Below are 21,825 nucleotides of genomic sequence, written 5' to 3' on the forward strand. Positions count from 1 at the left end.
GCATGAAGTCTAATCAATGATTCAGGATAGGGTGCCATGATTTAAACAACATGATACTTCCCCCCTTGTCTGTAGTCCTCCTAGGGCCAAGTTTGGATCATTTGACATACTGAAGCATATTTTGAAATGAGTTTATTCAGTGGGGTATCCTTAGGTGCAAGTCCTCAAAGTAGGCTTTTACATATCTCCTATAGCAATACATGATCTTTTAGGTGGAGAACTTCCTTTAAGAATAATATGAGTCCAATACATCTAAGCTAAAAACTTGGCCTATCTTAATTTTAAAAAAATGAAGATTGTAAGCCATGACAGGCGGTTCCACACTCACTCTGTACCAGACTGTCACTCACCTATTCACATTTATTGTACTTACTTTTGTCTCATTTTTGTGCTTTATCCATTTTTCAAAGGTCCATCACCCTGGAATTATTTGTACTTTACTATAAATAATTATGATTTTATCATATTGTGTATACAGCTACAGACTGCAGAGAAACCCTTTGTAGCCTGATCCTGCAGTCATGTTTTTCTTCCTTATATTTGTGTCCTCTTCTTCCTAACCTGCTGATACTATAGTAGAAGGAGAGGACAGATGGTAGAGATTAACACATTACATCAATTTGCTGGTCTTATGCAGGTTATAAATACATTTATAGATAAATTCAACTACTCACTTCTGGATGGCAGTTATCTACAGACTCATGTTCACCTTTATTTATCTTACAACATTCACATTCCATAGTAGTTCATAGCATATTAGGGTATTTCTTGCACCTGAATCCTCCATCACATCACATTTCTTGGGCACGCCCCCTTCCTTATTAAAGGGAGTCAGTGTGTCACCAAAATATTATGTGGGCAGATTTGTACCTATGAAATTGGCTGACCTGTTGTATGTTCTTTTGGCAGCTGAAGGCATCTGTGTTGGTCCCATGTTCATATGTGCCGACATTGCTAAAAAAAATAAAGCTTTAATATATGCAAATGAGCCTCTAGGACCAATGAGTGTGTTGCCCTTATTCCCAGAGGCTCAGATCTCTCTGTAACTGCTGCACCCTTGATTGAGAGAGCCAAGCCTTGCAAATGTGATCATACTTGCCTGGCTCTGTCAATCAAAGTGGAGAGGGCGCAGAAGTTACAGAGAGAGCTGAGCCTCTGGGAATAAGGGCAACACCCTGTTGCTTCTAGAGGCTCATTTTCATATATTAAAACTTCATTTTTCTTAGCAAGGTGGGCACATATGAACATGAGACCAACACAGTGGCCTTCAGCTGCGAAGTGTACATGCAATAGGTGAGCCAGTTTCATAGGTACAAACCTCTGACAGATGACCTTTAAACACATTAAAAAAAATAAGCTGTCACTGCTTTGTATTGCCTCATGTTGGGAAATTAATCAATACTGTATTAATCTGTATACCATATACTAGGGACATTAAAAATACTTCTTGGGCACAGTATAAGTTGGCATACCACACTAGCTGTGACTCAAAAAGAAGGCTGTATAAATCATTCATAGAATATAGATATAATTTCATTCATATAAATATGATCATTGCTGTGCTTTGTCTTTTAAACTATAGAACACAAATACAGTAAAAATGTTTAGCCAAATCTAGTAAGTATATGTTAAGCAACATTAATGATGCATCATAAAGATTGTACTCACATACTATATAATATAGCATTTCCATAGCATAATGCATGATTACAAAAAAAACATTTTGCTAATAGGAAACTTAAAGGCTATAAACACCTTTGGGGGTCATTTTTCAATTACTGCATTGTACTCATTTCGAGCTAAAATCATTTTTTCAATCGGTCTTTACTAAAAATGTTGAGCTTCTTTCTCTGTACAGCCTTGAGATTCTCTAGCACCAGGCTCTATATATATACTGTGTTCTGCCAGGTAGGTCAGCTGATGGCTCCTTATCTCTGATATCTGACCTTATAAACTGTTTTGAGCTATTAGTAATTAAGAGATAAGGGTTATTAGACAACGAGCACAAAGTGAAAGTACGATTCCCACAGCTAGGCAGAAGTTAACCTTTTTTTGACAAAGCTGCTAAATGTTTTTAATAAAGACCAATTGAACAAATGATTTTGAGCCCAAAATGAATAAGATGCAATCATAAAAATAAAGTGACCCCAAAGGTGTACATAGCCTTTAAACAGTTTATCTCAGGAATGCCCAACATCTTCACTGAAGAAACATAAACCATTGAAACACATGTTGGGTTTGTAAAACAGCTGGTGCATAGATCATGCGTACAATCAGAAATACAGTTTTAGATACTTAGAAACAGATTTCACACTGTTGTGTTACAGAAAACAGTAATAACATACGCAACATATAAAATTATAAGAAATAGAAACAATACAAAACCACTGAAAAACAAGTAATTTTAAGCCACAACATCCATAACACAAACTAGCCACTCATTGTCGACCCCTAGAGTGGAATGTACCCGAAAAGGAAATCTAATAGAAATACTTTGTTTTGCTGATGGAAGACTTCCATTTACAGTTAAAGTAAAATATAAATTAAATCTGAAGCCTTGGTACTTGGGAATGTATCATGATCCATTGAATATTCTATGAGTATGACACTTGCTCGCAATATTCATGCTTCAGAATCATAATCTTGATATTCCTCCTACACAAATCAGAATAACAGAGAATCAGTAGAATGCCAACAATAGACCTCTTGTGACAGCAAAAAACAGCTTTCAGTATGTAGCAGTAAACAAAATTACAATGACATGACTGTTTGTTGCACCACAATGTGTCATTTATTTCCTAGACAGTACAGTTGCATATGAAGGCGCCTTTAACTATTAACTATGACTGAGAACATCAACACAAACAATAGATCATACTTATAGGTACACATCAAGTTCACACCAGCCATCAGTACCATACTTCTCAAACAGCTGATCAGCGGGGTGTCGGACCCACACCGGTCAGATACTGATAGGTCCAGATGATAGGTCATCAGTAGGGTTGAGCGAACCCAAACTGTAAAATTCGGGTTCGTACCGAACTTTAGAATTTTTGGACCCTGGACCCGAACCCGAACATTTCAGTAAAAGTTCGGTGTTCGGCGATTTCTTAGCGCTTTTTGAAAGGCTGCAGAGCAGCCAATCAACAAGCGTTTAACTGTGTGACCTTAGAAGCCATCACAGCCATGCCAACTAATAGCATGGCTGTGATTGGCTAGTGCAGCATGTGACCCAACCTCTATATAAGCTGGAGTCACGTAACGCTGCACGTCACTCTGCTGTGCTTAGTGTAGGGAGAGGATGCTGCTGCTGTGAGGGAGAGAATAGGACAGAATCTTCAATCAGAAGTCCAATTGAACTCAGCGATCTACAGCAATTTAGTTGTGTGGGTGCAGTGCACAATCTTTTTACCCTGCCCCTGAGCCCAGTGACAGAGAAAAATAACTTTTATCCGTCTGTTAGTTTAGTTAGGTGGGCAGCGGCGGCCATTTTATGCAAGCTCAGTGCACCAGCACTGTATATGTGCTTTTGTGACATTCAAATCCAAGCTTGAAATACTGCAATAATAATCTGGTTTTAAAAAAACACCCTTTTTTGGCAATATCCTACATCTGGTGCTTTTGCAGCATTAGTCAATGTGCAATTTAAGCTAGAAATACAGCTATAATTTTCTGGGTTTTCAAAAACACCATTTTTGGGCTAAATACACAATTTTACAGCCCTTGCTGCATCTGCACGTGTAAAATTCAAGCGTTATATACTGCTGTCATATTCTGCTATGAAAAAAAACACCCATTTTGGGCAAAAAACTTAATTTTGCAGCCTTTGCTGCATATGACATTGTGAGATACACCCTTTAGATACTGTGGTTCTATTCTGCTATTAATAAAACACCCATTTAGGGCAAGATCCTAAATTTGAGAAATATGAGGAGAGCGTCAAATAAGGGACGTGGCCCAGGTCGTGGTGCTGCTGGTGGAGCTCCTGTTGCAGGTAGAGGACGTGGTCGATCTGTGCCAGCTACACGCACAAGTGGAACCCCTTCCTCAGGTGCGAGTAGGCAACAGAACCTGGAGCGATATTTGGTCGGGCCTAATGTGGCTCTACGAATGGTGAGGCCAGAATAAGTACAGAAGATAGTAGATTGGGTTGCTGACAGTGCCTCCAGTTCCTTCACATTGTCTCCCACCCAGTCTCCTGCTGACAGATCAGAGTTGGCTCCTGCAACTGATGTCCATCAGTCTTTCACCTCACTCCCTTGAAAATCAGTCAAGCAGTAAGAGCCCCAAGTCATGCAGCAGTCTCTTCTGCTTTTTGATGACTCTGTTAGCAGGGTTTCCCAGGGTCATCCACTTATCCCTGCCCCAGAAGTGGAAGAGATTGAGTGCACCGATGCCCAACCACTTATGTTTCAAGATGAGTACATGATTATGACAAAACACAGGTGCCAACTGCTGTGGCTTTTGAAAGTGTGCAGACCGACAAGGAGGGCAGGGGTGAAGACTGGGTGGAAGATGATGTGGAGGACGATGAGGTCCTCGACCCCACATAGAATCAAGGTCATGCGAGTAACCTGTGTAGTTCGGAGAAAGAAGCGGTGGTCGCACAGAGCCACTAGCACAGCAGAAGAGGGAGCAGGGTGCAAAAGCGGAGCGGCCGTCCTTTAGACAGTACGCCTGCTACTGCCCTCCGCAGCAAGGGACCGAGCACACCAAAGCCAGCTCCAAGGAGTTCCCTGGCGTGGCAGTTCTTTAGCCAATGTGCTGACGACAAGACACAAGTGGTTTGCACGCTGTGCAATCAGAGCCTGAAGCGAGGCATAAACGTTCTCAACCTGAGCACAACCTGCATGACCAGGCATCTAAGTGCAAAGCAGGAGCTGCAGTGGAGTAGACACCTCAAAAACCAAGAAAGGTCTCTGGCTCCTCCTGCTTCCTCTTCTGCTGCAGTCTCGGCCTCTTCATCCACCTCTGGAGTGACAGTGCCACCTGCCACCCCGCAAACAAAGGATCTGCCAGAAACACCACCATCAGGGTCACCAAGCATCTCCACAATGTCCCACGGAAGCGTTCAGCTCTCCATCTCCCAAACACTGGAGGGGAAGAGAAAGTGTGATCGTAAGATGCGCGAGTACAAGCGCACGCTGGTAGACGCGCTGCTGGTGGCATTCCCACCTGACAGAGGGGGCACAGTGGAAGCACAAGGCGAAGGCAGAGGAGGAGGAAGAGGTCGCCAACGCAGCTGGGGCACCGCCAGCACCTCAGATGGCAGGGTTAGCATGGCCTAAATGTGGAAAAGCTTTGTCAGCATGCCACAACAACCAGCACCACCAGCTGATATGGAACGTCTTAGCAGGAAGCAGCATTTCACCAACATGGTGGAGCAGTATGTGTGCACACTCCTACACGTACTGAATGACGGGTCTGCCCCTTTCAACTTCTGGGTCTCCAAATTGGGCACATGGCCTGAGCTTGCCCTTTACAGCTTGGAGGTGTTGGCCTGCCCTGCAGCCAGTGTATTATCTGAACGTGTGTTTAGCACGGCAGGGGGCGTTATCACAGACAAGCGCAGCCGCCTGTCCACAGCCAATGTGGACAAGCTCACGTTCATTAAAATGAACCAGGCATGGATCCTGCAGGACTCGTCCGTACATTGTGCAGAATAGACATGTATACCGGCCTTAACCAGCTTTTTTTATACTACAGCGCAATTGCTCATTCTTGTATTTTGAATATTTCACACTCTTTTGGAGTGTACCCTAATTAAAAAATATATATATATTAAACCCAAAAACCAGTGTTGGCTACCTGGTCCTCCTCCACCGCTGCTTCCACCTACACCGCTACGTCCACCGCATCCTCAAACTCCTACTCCATATGGACCTCCACCTCATAAATCAAGTTTTTTTATTTTATTTGTACGTATTTTATTTTATTTTATGTCATTTCACAAATTTGTCTGTTACATTTTCGGGTGAAATTCACTAATTTTTGGCTGTGATAGACCCCTGCTCTGCCCAAGTAGACAGATTAATAAATTTTACTAATTTTTCTAGGGTTGACATTTTACAATTTTTGATGTGAATAAACCCCTGCTCTGCATAGGTGACAGGGACTTAAATTTCTAAAATTCGTCTTTAATTGGCCCTTTCCTTCGATCCTTTTGCTTTAATACCTTTTCACATATTTCTGCTTGATCAAAATTACATTTCATCCATTTATCTCCCTTGGATGTGGTCTCTCTTTCTCACGCTCCCTCTCCGGCGTGGAACCCAGATTCGCCAATAACCGTGGTCAACATGGTAGGCTCAGTAAAGAACATCGAAAGTTGAGAAAGAAGATATCCAAATGGATGGTGGACGTTATGGGGGCACCTCTGCATAGGTGACAAGAACAAAATTTTCAAAAAATCGTCTGTTACATTGTCAGGTGACATTTTACCAATTTTGCCCGATGGAAACCCCTGCTCTGCATAGGTGACAGGGAATTAAATTTAAGAAATTCTTCTTTAATTGATGCGCGCCACCTCCTTTCATTCAATGCTTAAACTTTAACAAGTTGTCCCACATTTGCGCTTCAATAGTTTGTCCCACATTTCCGCTCTATCATATTTAATTTGAAACAATTAACCTCCCTTGGATGTGGTCTCTCTTTCTCACGCTCCCTCTCCGGCGTGGAACCCTAATTCGCCGATAACCGTTATCAACATGATAGGCTCAAAAAAGAACATCGAAAGTTGATAGAGAAGATATCCAAATGAATGGTGGACGTCACAGGGAATTGAGATCAAGCAGAAGTTATCTAGAGTCAACAAAGCGCCAGCAGGGCCTCTCCTGTCTAACATTTCCTAATCCAAAATACTGCAGTGACATTCCCTGTAATTTTTAATTAATCATTCAAATAACAGGGCATCTTAAGAGTCCTGTATTGTTATTTTTCGTCACTACCTCCCCGAGTCGGGAGTGGGTAATTGCCGCGCGCCCCCTCCTTTCCTTCTATTCTCATGCTTTAATAATTTGTCCCACATTTCCGCTCAATCACAATAAAATTCCATCCATTGATCTCCCTTGGATGTGGTCTCTCTTTCTCACGCTCCCTCTGCAGCGTGGAACCCTGATTCGCCGCTAACCGTGATCAACATGGTAGGAAAGAATATCAAAAGTTGATAGAGCAGATATCCATTTGGATCGTGAACATCACAGTGATGTGCGACATGGTGGGGCAGTATGTTTGCACACGCCTACACGAACTGACTGATGGTTCTGCCCACTGCAACTTCTGGGTCTCCAAATTGGGCACATGGCCTGAGCTTGCCCTTTATGCCTTGGAGGTGCTGGCCTTCCCTGCAGCCAGTGTATTGTCTGAATGTGTGTTTAGCACGAGGGGGTTATCACAGGTTATATTTCCCAATGTTTTGGGGTGTACCCTAATTTAATAAAATAAAAATAAATGTAAAACTAAAAAGCAGTGTAGGCTACCTCCTCCTCATCCACCGCCGCTTCCATATACACCGCCACATTCACCGCCTCATTCACCGCCTCCTCAACCTCCTACTCCATATAGACCTCGTCCTCCTAGATCAAGATTATTATTTTTAAATTTTACGTATTTTATGTTATTTAAAGTAATTTCCCTATCCACTTGCCATGCTCTTAACCACATTCTGATGCCATTTGCAGCCCTCTAGCCCTTTCCATGACATTTTTACAGCCATTTTAGTGCTCAAAAGTTTGGGTCCCCATTGACTTCAATGGAGTTCAGGTTCGGGGTCAAGTTCGGGTCCCAAACTCGAACTTTTTTGTGAAGTTCGGCCGAACCCGTCGAACCCGAACATCCAACTTTAGTCATCATCAGTATAAATATCTCGGAAAATCCTTTTAATATGATCACCACCACTGTGTGCTCTGTGGAGTGAGGCTCTTTACTATTTAGGGCAGCCTGGGACCTTCTCGAGGAAATCAAGGTTAATGTCTGGTGAGGTAAACCTGTCCCCACAAAATGCAGTGCAATCTGCAGGTAGCATATTATTGAGCAGGAGAAGCTGAGCAGATTGATATATATATTTTTGGGAAATGATTCAGTAAAATGTGTAATTTATGCATTTATATCTCTGCTATTTCTGATTTTATTGTTCACGGAACAGGTGTTATCAGTGATTGACAGCTATATCTATATACACACTTACACAGAGAATACTATCAATCACTGAAAAAACTTCCCCCATGTATAGCTATCAGTGACTGACAGCTATCTATATACATACACACTTACATAGAGAATGCTATCAATCACTGATAACACCTCCTCCATGTACAACTTTCAGTGACTGACAGCTTTCTATGTATACATACACAGAGAATGTTATAAATTACTGATATAACACTTCCTCTGTGTACATCTATCAGTGACAGCTATCTCTGTATACACACTTACACAGAGAACGCTATATTTTTTTTTTTCATCAATACGTTTTTATTGAAAGTTTTACTTCAAGTCAGGTAAACAAAATAGACAAAATTTACATAAAGAAAAGGAAATGAATAATAAATCATAAAGGCTCCATACAGAAAAATAAGAGGGTCAATAAGTTGAGGTTAGTACATATGCTGTAAGTATTACATGGCGAGCAAATGTCTCTCATTATTTACAGCCATACCATACTGCACATATTGCCATTATATTTGCGCAGAAGGACTAGATCAGGAATCTTGAAAGTGCTACTGCATATGGGCTGGACAACCATTGCAGCCAAGAATTGTGCACTGCAATTCTAGCTTTCAGCGAGGAGGCGAAGGTAAATTCGCATTGCATATGATGATTTACTAGTTTGAACACTTCACTAAGTAGAGGAGACTGTAGACTTTTCCATTGACGTGCAATCACTTTCTTTGATGCAAAGAGGATATGTGCTACCGTGCCTCTGCTGTCACATGGAATATCCACCAATCCTATACTGAGTATTGCTAGCTCTGGGGTCATTATTCCCGTAATCCCAGTTATTTCTTCCAGAGCCTTCGAGACTGAGGCCCAGAAATGGGTTAAGACAGGACACTCCCACCACATATGATACGGGGAGCCTATCTGACCACATCCTCTCCAACACAATGGAGAATAGTTAGGAATGACATGAGCCAGTCTATCCGGCGTTAGGTACCACCTTAATTGGGTTTTCCTGTTTTGCTCTGCATGTTTTATGCATTTAGAGCTTTTCATGGACCAGTACATGGCATCCGTCCATTTACTCAGAGAGAATTCCTTTCCCATTTCTGCCTCCCACCTGTACATAAAGGACTTTTTGCTATCTTTGCCTATTGACATCCGATGTGAATACCAAAAAGAGAGGCTGGAATGGGAACGATTGTCTGCTCTTAGTAGCTTGCCAATTGGGTCACTCATATCCGCTATGGCATCTAAGTTGAGAGGTGAGAGAAAATGACGGATCTGTAAGTATTGATAGAAAATCGAGTTGGGTAAGTTATAGGTGGAATGCAGTACCTCAAAGGATCGTAGAGTGGACTGGTCAAATAGGCTCCCAAGTGTATCAATCCCGCAGTTCAGCCAACCTGTGATATGGAGTGCAGGGATATGATACTCTATAGCTGAGATAGGGATATGTTTCTTTTCCAGGGGTAAAAGTGTCCTGGTTTTGAATAATTGCGCCCATGCGAACATGGAGGCTTGCATTGTGCTTAGTGGCACAGGAAATGTGGTAGGCTTTAACAAATAGGCAGCTAGCAGTGACTTAAGGGACCGTCTCCTAACATAAACCTCCTCTATGCTGATATGCTGAGCTATTTGTGAGGTGATGAAGGTGACCACAACTCCATAGTTTGGTCCATTAGATTGGCTAAATAGTAATTGTATAGATCTGGGACCCCCAGCCCACTCTTACTAATAGAGGGATACAACACATTTTTCTTAATCCTGGGGGGGGAGTTTCCCCATACGAAGCTAAGCATGTCACCTTGCAGTTGTTTGATGTACGTTCTTGGTATTTTCAGAGGTATGCACCTGAATATGTATAGAATTTTGGGAAGAATTAGCATCTTAACCACGTTTATTTTTGCAATCCACGGAAGCATTGCTTTACTGTACTTGGAGTAGTCAGTTTGTAATTCAGTCCTCAGTTTTTTAAGATTTAGTGAAAGCAGAGTAGGCAATGAGCTAGTAAGCTCCACACCCAAATAACGTATCGATTCGATGGCCCAGGTGAAGGGATATCTTTCACTTAATTCCTGATATAAGCTCTCTGGTACATTAATAGGGAGTACGTTAGTTTTGCCAACATTCAATTTATAATAGGATAATGAGGAATACTGGTTTAGTATTTCAGTTACAGCCTGAAGGGATGCTAAGGGATTAGAGAGTGTCAAAATAACATCATCAGCGTATAAACCAATGCAATGCGAACATTACCCTACTGTGATTCCAGATATCTGCGTGCAGTTCCTTATTTTTTCCGCCAATGGCTCCATTACCAGTGCGAATATCAGAGGTTATAATGGGCACCCCTGTCTAGTCCCATTGGTAATCGAGAAAGGAGCAGACAAAAAGCCCGAAGCTAAAACGTTTGCCTTGGGCGCTGAGTACAATCCTAAGATAGCCTGTAAGATATGCCCGTTGAACCCAAATTTCCTAAGAGTCTGGTCCAGAAACCCCCAGTGCACTCTATCGAACGCTTTTTCAGCGTCTAGGGAGACAAAGATCGTAGGGGCTCTGGACCATTCTGCAACCTGGATTAAGTTTAACATTTTCCTAGCGCCATCTCTACATTGTCTGCCTGGCACAAAGCCCACTTGGTCAGGGTTTATTAGGGCAGGTAGCACTTTGTTGAGGCATGCCGCCAGTATCTTAGCAAACAGCTTGAGGTCAGCATTCAACAGGGAAATTGGCCTAAAGTTCTCAGGGGCATCAGGGGGTTTCCCCGGTTTGGGTAGAGTGACTACGGTGGCCTGCAACATTTCTGATGGAATGACCCGAGAAGTAAAAAAAAGTATTATACAGCTTAACTAAGGGAGGGATTAGTGTAGAGTGGAATGTTTTATAATATTCTGCTGGGAATCCGTCGGGTCCTGGGGCCTTATTAGATGGGGTAGTTTTAATGGTAGTGGAAATTTCCTCGGAAGTAATTGGCCTATTTACAATACTCAAGTCATCCGCAGAAACCCTGGGAAGCTGAAGAGAGTCTAGATATGCCGAAATTGCTTCTACGGATGGCTGAACCGTATTACTATCTGATCGCAAGTTGTATAGAGAGGAATAATACGCCGCAAAGGCATCGGCTATTTCCTGAGGGTGTGTAAACACTTTACTGTCGTACTTCAAACTAGTTATCCTAGCTACAGCTGCTCTACATTTTAATCTGCGCTCCAATAATGCACCCGCCCTGTCCCCAGTGTGGTAAAAGTTTGTCTGCATTCGCTTTAGACCTAGTTCTTGACGGTATAAAAGAATAGTCCTAAGCGCAGCTCTACATTCCTGTAGGAGAGCTAATGTAGAGGAGTTGTTATTTAACTTGTGGTTTTTCTCTGCATCTTGCAGCCGAGTTAGAGCATCCTGAATAGCCCTATTTCTACTTTTGTTCATTCTTGCCGCTATTTTTATCAGAACCCCTCTCATATATGCTTTATGGGTAAGCCAAAGAGTGTGTACACTGGTGTCAGGGAGATCATTAAACGCCAGAAATTCTTGTAAAGTATCTGTGATCTGCTTAACTCTTTCAGGGCATTTCAGTAGGTAAGTGTTCAACCTCCATTGTGGGCGTGGGAGATTGGGGAGACCATCTTCAATTACAATGCTAACTGGGGCATGATCCGACCATGCCGCTCCCCCAATGTCAGACCTTGCGACCCTATGCAGAAGGCCTTTGGAAACTAGAATATAATCGATATGAGACTGAGATAAGTGCGCAGTAGATATAAACGTGTAATCTCGCTCCTCACTGTGCTGATATCGCCAGATATCGTGAAAGGCAGACTCAAATAAAGTCGCCTGTAGGTGTACTCGACGGCTCATATGTGTGGACTTACAATCCAATGCTGAGTTGATTGGCATATTGAAGTCTCCTCCGATTACTATCTCCCCCACCGCTGTTTTCTCTACTTTGTTAAACAGCCTCCAACAGAAGGCCACCTGTCTGACATTGGGGACACAGTAAAATAACATATCTCCCAGCTGAGTCAGTTATACATTTCTGTAGGGAAAAGGCAACCGTAGACTTTACACCAATGAAAACCCCTGCTTTCCTTTTTCTTCTTGTGTGGGAATGGTGCACTACAGGGAAGCTCCTATGTTTACATCTGAATGCATCTTTTTCCAATAGATGCGATTCTTGAACAAAAAGCACGTCACAATTAGCTTTAAGGGCTTCTGACCTTAGCTGCGTGCGTCTATATGGAGAATTTAGCCCCCCGCACATTCAAAGATAAAATTTTTAACCCCATTGCTTATACATAGGAGCTCCCTGCAATACGCCACGCCACACCTCTCTATCCAATCCCGCCAACATCGAGACCCAAAAAGCATATGTTACATACAATATGAGTATAGGAACCAAACAAAAAGAAAATAAAGTAAAACACATGTATAAGGAAAAGTAAAGTGAATACAGTGTGGTCATCAAGGCGTGTCAGGCCTGACCAAAAATGAATGGTCGAGAGACCAGAAAAAACAAGTTCAGTCGGGGCAGAGAACTAAAGCTCCCCGCTTCGGACCAACATCAACAGATATGAACAGTCATCCGGCTACTCCCTGCTGATGCAAACTCACATATCAGGCAACGTCCCAATCCGGTGGAATCTTGTCTGGACGTGGCGCAGCTTCCTTTGCCCGAAGAGAGTCCCCACTGATGAGGCCCCAGTCGGTTAGATGACGAGTCGCCACTTGAGGTGAGTTGAAGACTTGCAGGCCTCCATTATACGTGACCAGCAGCTTCACTGGGAAACCCCAGCGATATTTTATTTGTTGCTGTCTCAGTACAGCGGTGATCGGGGCAAATTCTTTGCGCTTTGTAAGCGTGGCTGCGGAAAGATCCGAGTATACCGCAATACCTGCAAAGTCCTCCGATAGGGACGGATACTGCCTCAAAACCCTCAGAAACGCCTCTTTAATGGTGTAGAAGTGGATCCTGGCAATAACATCACGTGGAAGAGATGGGTCCAGACCTTTAGGCTTGGGCACTCTGTGGATACGATCTATGATCAAGTCCCTTTCTGTGGACTCAGGCAGTGCCACTTTAAGAAGTTGCTGCAGGAAATGTTCCAACTCATGCGCTTCAACAGACTCTGGGACCCCACGGATTCTTACATTATTCCGCCTGTGTCTGTCCTCCAAGTCTTGTAACTTAGCTGTTAGTTTAGCGACATCATCCTCCATAGCTTCATGGGCATCGATGAGGGTATTGTGGGAGGTAGCAAATTCAGCCATTTTAGCCTCCAGGTGCGACGTGCGGCCACCGATGCTTTGGATGTCTTTTCTGAGATCTTTCAGAAGCCCCAGCATGTCCTCCTTCATAGAAGATCGCAGTGTATCCAGCATGGAACGCATAACATCTGCTGTGAGCTGAGTGTGTTCAAGGGATTCCCGCTCAGGCCCGCTCCTAACAGCTGGGCTGTGCGTAGGTATCGATGGCGTTCCCGCCGGAGAGGTAAGCGTGGAGGGCGGAGGTGGAGTCCCCCTTAGGCCGGACTCTGCTGGCGTTGTTTTACCGAAGAATTCGGTCAGCTTTGCCGGAGCAGGACGTCTCCTAACCTTCCCCATGTCTGGAGCTCTTTATAAGGTTGTATCTGGTGTTAGTAGGATGCCGGAGTAGCTGCTGTGAGCCGCTTTATAGATGTTTTAGTCCGGAGCAGATGCGCTATGCGACCGGCGCCATCAGCAAGCAGGCCATGCCCCTCGAGAACGCTATTAATCACTGATAACACCTACCTTTATATACAGCTATCAGTGACTGACATATATTTATGTATACACACTTACACAGATAATACTATGAATCACTGTTAACACCTCACCCATGTACAACTATCAGTGACTGACAGCTATGTCTGTATACACACTTGCACAGAGAATGCTATCAGTCACTGATATCATCTCCCTATGTACAGCTATCAGTGACTGACAGTTATCTATGTGTACACAATTACAAAGAGAATTCTATCAATCACTGATATCACCTCCCTCATGTACAACTATCAGTGACTGACAGCTATATGTGTATACACACTTACACAGAGAATACTATCAGTCACGGATAACACCTCCCAAGTGAATAATGAAGTCGAAGCAGAAGCTTAAATGTATAAATTACAAGTTTAACTCAATCTATTCCCACAAGACTATATATCAATCTACTCAGCTCTTCCTGCTCTATAACATGATGTTGGCAGATTGCATTTCATTTTGTCGTATCAGATCCTTTTAATATGGACTTCATATGTTAAGGAACCATTGGGAGATTTAGAAAAACCTAATAACTGGCTTTGATACTGATAACCAATTGGAGCTCAACATTAATTTATTAAATTGATGTAAAATGGTAAAGCAGATACATTATACACATGCATATTTTACATATGCACACTAAAGTAATTGTTAATCAAAGGCAGAACTTCACTTTTACTAAAAGCATCCTTATATCTCTATTTAAAATAGAATGAAGAAAGAAAAGACAATTCTTTTTATGTAATTTGTTACTTGTGTTATTACATTAGAAAACATGGCAATAAATTGTTAGAAAAAAATGATATTTAATGGCTCCTGACTCGACTATAAAATGGTTGTACATTGTGTTTTTATGAGTTTCTTTCGAATATTATTGACAAAATGATGAAGATGAAGACAGAATAGCTCCATAATATGAACCAAATACAAAATGTCCTTATTTTATCTATTTTCAAATTTTATCAGGTTTTCCAGAAATCTAACATGTTCACATCAGCGGTTTTCTTTCCGGTATTATTAGGCTAAGCACACAGTCCTTTTCTGGTAAGCCTCATTGAGGTAAGTGCAAATGTTTTCTAAAGGACTAGAAATTGGGTCAATTTGTGCCAAATTTTGCCACAGTTTATTTATAAATGTGGACCATTATATACAAAACAGTTGGAGTCACATTCACAACATCATTAAGAAAAATTTATTTTTGTTTTACAAAACTGCTATTTTTCTTGGTTATTCATACTCTAATGTAGTTGATATAGTTAATGAAATTTTATTATTGTCTTTTAGTCACCTGACATAGCCATTACAGCCCAGAACAAAGGAGTATAGTCACACTCTGCAGATTTGCTACAGAAAATATTCAACTGGAAATCTATTGAATGCATCTGAATAGCGTTGCTTCTGCTACATGTAAAGGATTTATGCAAGCCGCATGAATAGGACTGACATTTCTGCAAGAAATCAGGTACAAGTAAACAAAGCCTTACAATTGTATTATATTTATTTATTTAATTTTTATGTACTGTAAATGAAACAAGATTTGAAATTTTAGAATGAAGCTTTTAAGGTGCATGCCATTTCTTGCAGATTTGGCGACAAGGACATCATTATTTCAGTTTTGTATCACATTAGAAAGGTTAAAGGGATATTTCAATAAGAAAAAGATATCCCTTACCCACAGGATATGAGATAACTATTAGGGGGTTCCAGCAGTCTAATGAGTGCCCTTCTACTCCATTTCTATGGGAATGATGGAGAGAGCCAAGTTCTGTACTCATTGATCTCTGGCAGACCAGGGAATTATTGGAGCAGCAGTAGGTATACAACCACTCAATTAATACATTTTATTTTGGGGGTATAATGGGACCTCTGTTTTTGTGATCAGTGGGGGACCTGTGGATAGGGGATAACTTCTTACCGAAATACTCTTTTAAGTTGTCATTATGACTGGACACTGGACAGCACTTTTTTCTTTTTATGGGTGGAATAGCGAACCGCCTTATTTCTAGAAAAAAACATACATAGGTGCCATTATTTGAGATGTGTAAGGGTATGTTCACATTTGCGTTGGAGGCTCTGTTCAAAGCCTCCGTCACAGAAATTGCCAAAAATAGTGAGCAGAAAAGTCCTGTATGCAGGACTTTTTACTCCTCTAAAAGAATGTTCTCCAGAACAGAAACTGAACGGATCCCATTATAATCAACAGGATCTGTTAGGTTCCATTCATGTCAGTTATGTGCTGAATCCGACACTTCCATTGTTTCCATACATCTGCTCCTATAACACAGCAGAAGAATGGTAAATAATAGCGCTGGTGTAAACGAGCTCTAAATTGTTTATTTGAATAAATTGTCTGCTTATTCTGTTTTATTAAAATAAAAAATGCTATTTCTTATGTTAACACATACCTCACATTATGAGTTGACTTTCATTTGTAATATCCATACACACATATCTCTCTAACTGGTTATTAAAATCTGTGTTATCTGATGTCCCTTTCACTATGGGCAGTAACATCAAACTGTAGACTAATAACATTTTGTTTTGTATCACAGCTTGAAAAGGGCTAAGAGCTACATATTATGTGTAAAAATCAGTAGAACTATGGGGGCATGTGTGTATATGTGATATGGCAATGTATGCACTGTAGATGAACCCCTATAAAGTAATTGTCCAGGATTGGCCAATCCTTAGGCTACATTCACACGGCAGTTAAAAACTGCTGTCTTACAACTGTTTTAGTAAAAGTTTTAGAACCAATCAAAGTATATGGAGCTATTTACATGGCCGTTTCTTTTAACAACCAGTTAATAGCAGCGGTCAAAAAATTGGACATGTATTTTTGTCCGTGTTCATGGCTAGACAGACCCTATTAAAATCAATGGGCCAGTTTTTAACGGTTGCATAGAAAGTAGTGCATGTGTCTTAAAAACGTGCCTTTCAGGGGTTAAAAATGATAATAACTCTGGGAGTGTCAGGTCCTTCCACTTCCCTCTAGTGCAGCGTGTTTAAGTGGATGAAGTGAGCTGTGGAGGATTTATTTATACAGGGGGCACTATTTGGGGCTTTTTTATACTGTGGTGCGCTATTGGGGGTATTTTATATATGTGGGGCACTATTGGGAGCATTTTATATACAGTGTGACACTATTGGGGAGTATTTTATATACAGGGCGTACTGTGGGAGGGGGAATTTTTTATATGGGAGCACTGTGTGGCCCTTAAATACACTGGGGCTACTATGGCTGGCATTACAGACACTGGGGCACAAGAGAGAGGACATTATAGATACTGGAGACACTGTGGGTGTATACTGAGGACACTGCAGAGATTGGGATGCTAAAAACAAACAAAAACAAAACAATGGAATTTATAAATTTTTTTAACCCCTTCACTACCAAGCCTCTTTTCACTTTAAATCCCAGGCCGATTTTTGCAAATCTGACATGTCACTTTATGTGGTAATAACTTTAAAACACTTTTACTTTTCCAGGGCATTCTGAGATTGTTTTCTCGTCAGATATTGTACTTCATGACAGTGGTAAAATTGAATCAAAATTTTTTATTTATAAAAAAATAACAAATTTACCCAAATTTTAAAAAAATTAGTAAATTTCCAAATTTCGATTTTTCTAATGTGGGTGTATACTGAGGACACTGCAGAGATTGGGATGCTAAAAACAAACAAAAACAAAACAATGGAATTTATAAATTTTTTTAACCCCTTCACTACCAAGCCTCTTTTCACTTTAAATCCCAGGCCGATTTTTGCAAATCTGACATGTCACTTTATGTGGTAATAACTTTAAAACACTTTTACTTTTCCAGGGCATTCTGAGATTGTTTTCTCGTCAGATATTGTACTTCATGACAGTGGTAAAATTGAATCAAAATTTTTTATTTATAAAAAAATAACAAATTTACCCAAATTTTAAAAAAATTAGTAAATTTCCAAATTTCGATTTTTCTAATTTTATATAATATAGTAATAACTCCAAAAATAGTTACTACTTTACATTCCCCATATGTCTACTTCGTGTTTGGATAATTTTGTGAATGCCATTTTATTTTTTGGGGATGTTAGAAGGCTTAGAAGTTTAGAAGCAAATTTCCAAAACCCACTTTTTAAGGACCAGTTCAAATCTGAAGTCACTTTGTGCGGCTTACATAATAGAAATGACCCAAAAATGACCCCGTTTTAGAAACTACACTCCTCAAGGTATTCAAAACTGATTATACAAACTTTGTTATCCCTTTAGGTGTTCCACAAGAATTAATGGAAAATGGAGATGAAATTTGAAAATATCCCTTTTTTGGCAGATTTTCCATTTTAATATTTTTTTTCCACTAACAAAGCAGGGGTTAACAGCCAAAGAAAACTCAATAGTTATTGCCCTGATTCTGTAGATTACAGAAACACCCCATATATGGTCATAAACTGCTGTACATGCAGACGGCATTGCGCAGAAGGAAAGGAACACCATATGGTTTTTGGAAAGCAGATTTCAATGGGATAATTTTAAGCTGCCATGTCACATTTGAAGACGCCCTGATGCACCCCTACAGTAGAAACTCCAAAAAAGTGACATCATTTTGTAAAATACACCACTCAAGGTATTCAAAACTGATTTTACAAACTTTGTTAACCCTTTAGGTGTTCTACAAGAATGAATGGAAAATGTAGATGGAATATCAGAATTTAACTTTTTTGGCAGATTTTACATTTTAATCAACTTTTTTCAACTAACAAAGCAAGGGGTAAAGGGAACCTGTCATGTGGATATTTGATCATAATCTAACTAATTATATACAATCATTAACTACTAAAAAGTGCCTTAGATGTATTCACTTACTGGTGTGACAGATGGTTACCTCATAATATACACACAAAGATGCCACATGCTAATGAGCTGACTTGAGTCCAGTATGATATCATTGAGTCCAGCGTATTTTTAATTCAGGGCTATTGCCACTCCCCTGCCCACCTGCTGCTGATTCATATGGAAAATAACTGTCACTCAGCAGCAGGTAGGCGGGGAGTGTCAGGAGCTCATAAATATTCATGACTCATCATTATCAGCTGGAGCTTTTCAATACAAGATGTTGGCAGATTGACTGGGTCAATTAAAGAAAGTGACCCAGCATTTTGCCAAGAGAATCAGTCACTTATTTATGTTGCCCTTAGTTAGGACACCATAAAACTGGTGACAGGTTCCCTTTAAGAGCTAAACAAAACGCAATATTTATCGCCCTGATTCTGTAGTTTGCTCTATATTACACTTTTTGTGAGGCAAGGTAACAAAAAATTGCTTTTTTGGCACAATTTTTATTTTTTATTATTTACAATGTTCATCTGACAGGTTATATCATGTGCTATTTTTATAGAGCACGTTTTTACGGATGCGACAATACCAAATATGACTACTTTTTTTGGTTGTTTGTTTCAGTTTTACATAATAAAGCATTTAAAAAAAAAAAGATTTTTTTGTGTCTCCATATTCTGAAAGTCATATTTCATATTTATTTTTTATTTTTGGGCGACTGTCTTATGTAGGGGCTCATTTTTTGCGTGATGAGATGACAGTTTGATTGGTACTATTTAATGGTGCATAAGACTTTTTGATCGCTTGCTATTGCACTTTTTGTGATGTAAAGTAACCAAAAATTGCTTTTTTACACAGTTTTATTTTAATTTTTTACGGTGTTCACCTGAGGGGTTAGTTCATGTGATATTTTAATACAGCAGGTTCTTGCGGACACGGCGATACCAAATATATATACTTTTTTATTTATTTATGTTTTACACAATAACAGCATTTTTGAATAAAATAAATAATGTTTCATTGTCTCCATATTCTGAGAGCCATAGTTTTTTTTTATTTTCTTAGGTAGAGATGATGGATTAATACTATTTTGGGGTGCGTATGACTTTTTGATCGCTTGCTATTGCATACTTTTTGTTATGTAAGGTGACCGTTTTTTGTTTTTTTTACGGTGTTCATCTGATGGGTTAGGTCATGTGACACTTTTATTGAGCAGGTCGTTACGGACGTGGAAATACCTAATATGTATACTTTTTTTTATTTATGTAAGTTTTACACAATGATATAATTTAAAAAATAAAATAAAATCATGTTTTAGTGTCTCCATAGTCAGAGAGTCATAGGTTTTTTCAGTTTTGGGGCGATTGTCTTAGGTAGAATATCATTTTTGCAGGATGAGATGACAGTTTTATTGGCACTATTTTGGGGTGCATATCACTTTTTGATCGCTTGGTATTACACTTTGTGTGATGTAAGGTGACAAAAAATAGATTTTTTTTACACCGTTTTCTTTTTTTTTTATAGTGTTCACTCGAGGTGTTATTTCATGTGATATTTTTATGGAGCATGTTGTAACGGATGCGGCGATACCTAATATGTCATATTTTCTTTATTTTTTTTTACGTTTAACACAATAAAAGCATTTTTGAAACAAAAAAAATCATGTTTTAGTGTCTCCATAGTCTGAGACCCATATGTTTTTTTCTTTTTTGGGCGATTATCTTATGTAGGGGCTCATTTTTTGCGGGATGAGGTGACAGTTAGATTGGTCCTATTTTGGGGGCATATGCCTTTTTGATCGCTTGGTGTTGCACTTTTAGTGATGTAAGGTGATAAAAAAAATGTTTTTTTAAGACGGTGTTATTTTTTTGGCGGTGTTCATCTGAGGGGTTAGGTCCTGTGATATTTTTATAGAGCCGGTCGATAAGGACATGGTGATACCTAATAAATCTTCTTTTCTTTTTTAAACCTATTTTATTTATTTTTTTACTTTATTTTGAAACGTAAAATGTTTTTTGAAAACTTTTTTATTTTTTTACTTTATTTTTACTTTATTTTTTTTTGTCTAGGACCAACTTTTGGGGTTCTGATCCCCTTTACAATGCATTACAATACTTCTGTATTGTAATGAATTGGCTATAAGTGTATTACCACTGTAATACACTTACAGCCTGCTTGCCCGTGAGATCCAGGGGGCTGGATCTCACAGGCTGTCCCGGAAGGCAGCCACGATGCCTATGGAAGGCATCGGGCTGCCTTCCCTGCCATGGGGTCCCCGTCACAGCAGTGCGGGGACCCCATGGACACCGGCACCCGTGAGGATACCGCACGTGCCTCGGTCAGCGCTGACCGTGGCCGTGCAAGGGTTAATGCGCCAGCATCTGTATTTTCACTGATGCCGGAGCATACAGCAGGGGTACGGCTATCAGTGACAGCCAGACCCCTGCCTCTAATCAGCAGGGGTCCTTTTAACATACGTTTGAGTGGTATGTGTCGGTATTCCCTTTTTTTAAACTTTATTGAAAAGTATACACATAGGTTATTATTAGAGATGAGCGAATTTCTCAAAAATTTGATTCAACTGATTCGCCGAATTTTCTGAAAAGATTTGATTTGATCCGTATTTATTTACAGCGAATCGTGTTAAAAACAGCTATTTCCTGGCTGCCTGTATAGTGGTGTAGAACACTGTGCCTTGCAGTAACGCACATAGGGAATCTGCTATGGTAGTGAAATAATACTGTGAGTTAGTATGACACGCACATGACAGGCGTCACTCTTAGAATCACTGCACACTTCACTTATTTTGGCAGTTACAGGGGCCAAAACTGACCAAATTACTCAAGTGTGAACTCAGCCTTACAGGACGATACTAGCGCCATATAAAGAACGGTGTAGAGGCCCAAGATTCTACTGTAGCATGAAAAAGCGCACTCTTTTTAAACCGTTATCAGCTGATTCCACATAGATGTCTACAAAACCTGTTCTATGAAACAATTACACAAGTAGAGCCCTCCTTACAGAGTGGAGAGGGTGTCAGGAGTAAATTTGTGTTGACGTCACTG

At 40.4% G+C, this 21,825-nt stretch overlaps 1 protein-coding gene across 1 annotated transcript in view; it reads right to left on the reverse strand.

Moving 5' to 3' along the window:
* Nucleotides 1-2,402: 2,402 nt before the first annotated feature.
* Nucleotides 2,403-21,825, reverse strand: part of SNCA (synuclein alpha) — a 163,934-nt gene continuing 144,511 nt past the window's right edge. The window contains exon 6 of the mRNA XM_040420482.1: nt 2,403-2,655. Within this exon, the coding sequence (XP_040276416.1) occupies nt 2,623-2,655 (33 nt within the window). The 3' untranslated portion in view covers nt 2,403-2,622. The remainder of the gene's footprint in view (nt 2,656-21,825) is intronic.

This window comes from Bufo bufo, chromosome 2 (genome assembly GCF_905171765.1).
Source record: "Bufo bufo chromosome 2, aBufBuf1.1, whole genome shotgun sequence".
NCBI lineage: Eukaryota > Metazoa > Chordata > Amphibia > Anura > Bufonidae > Bufo > Bufo bufo.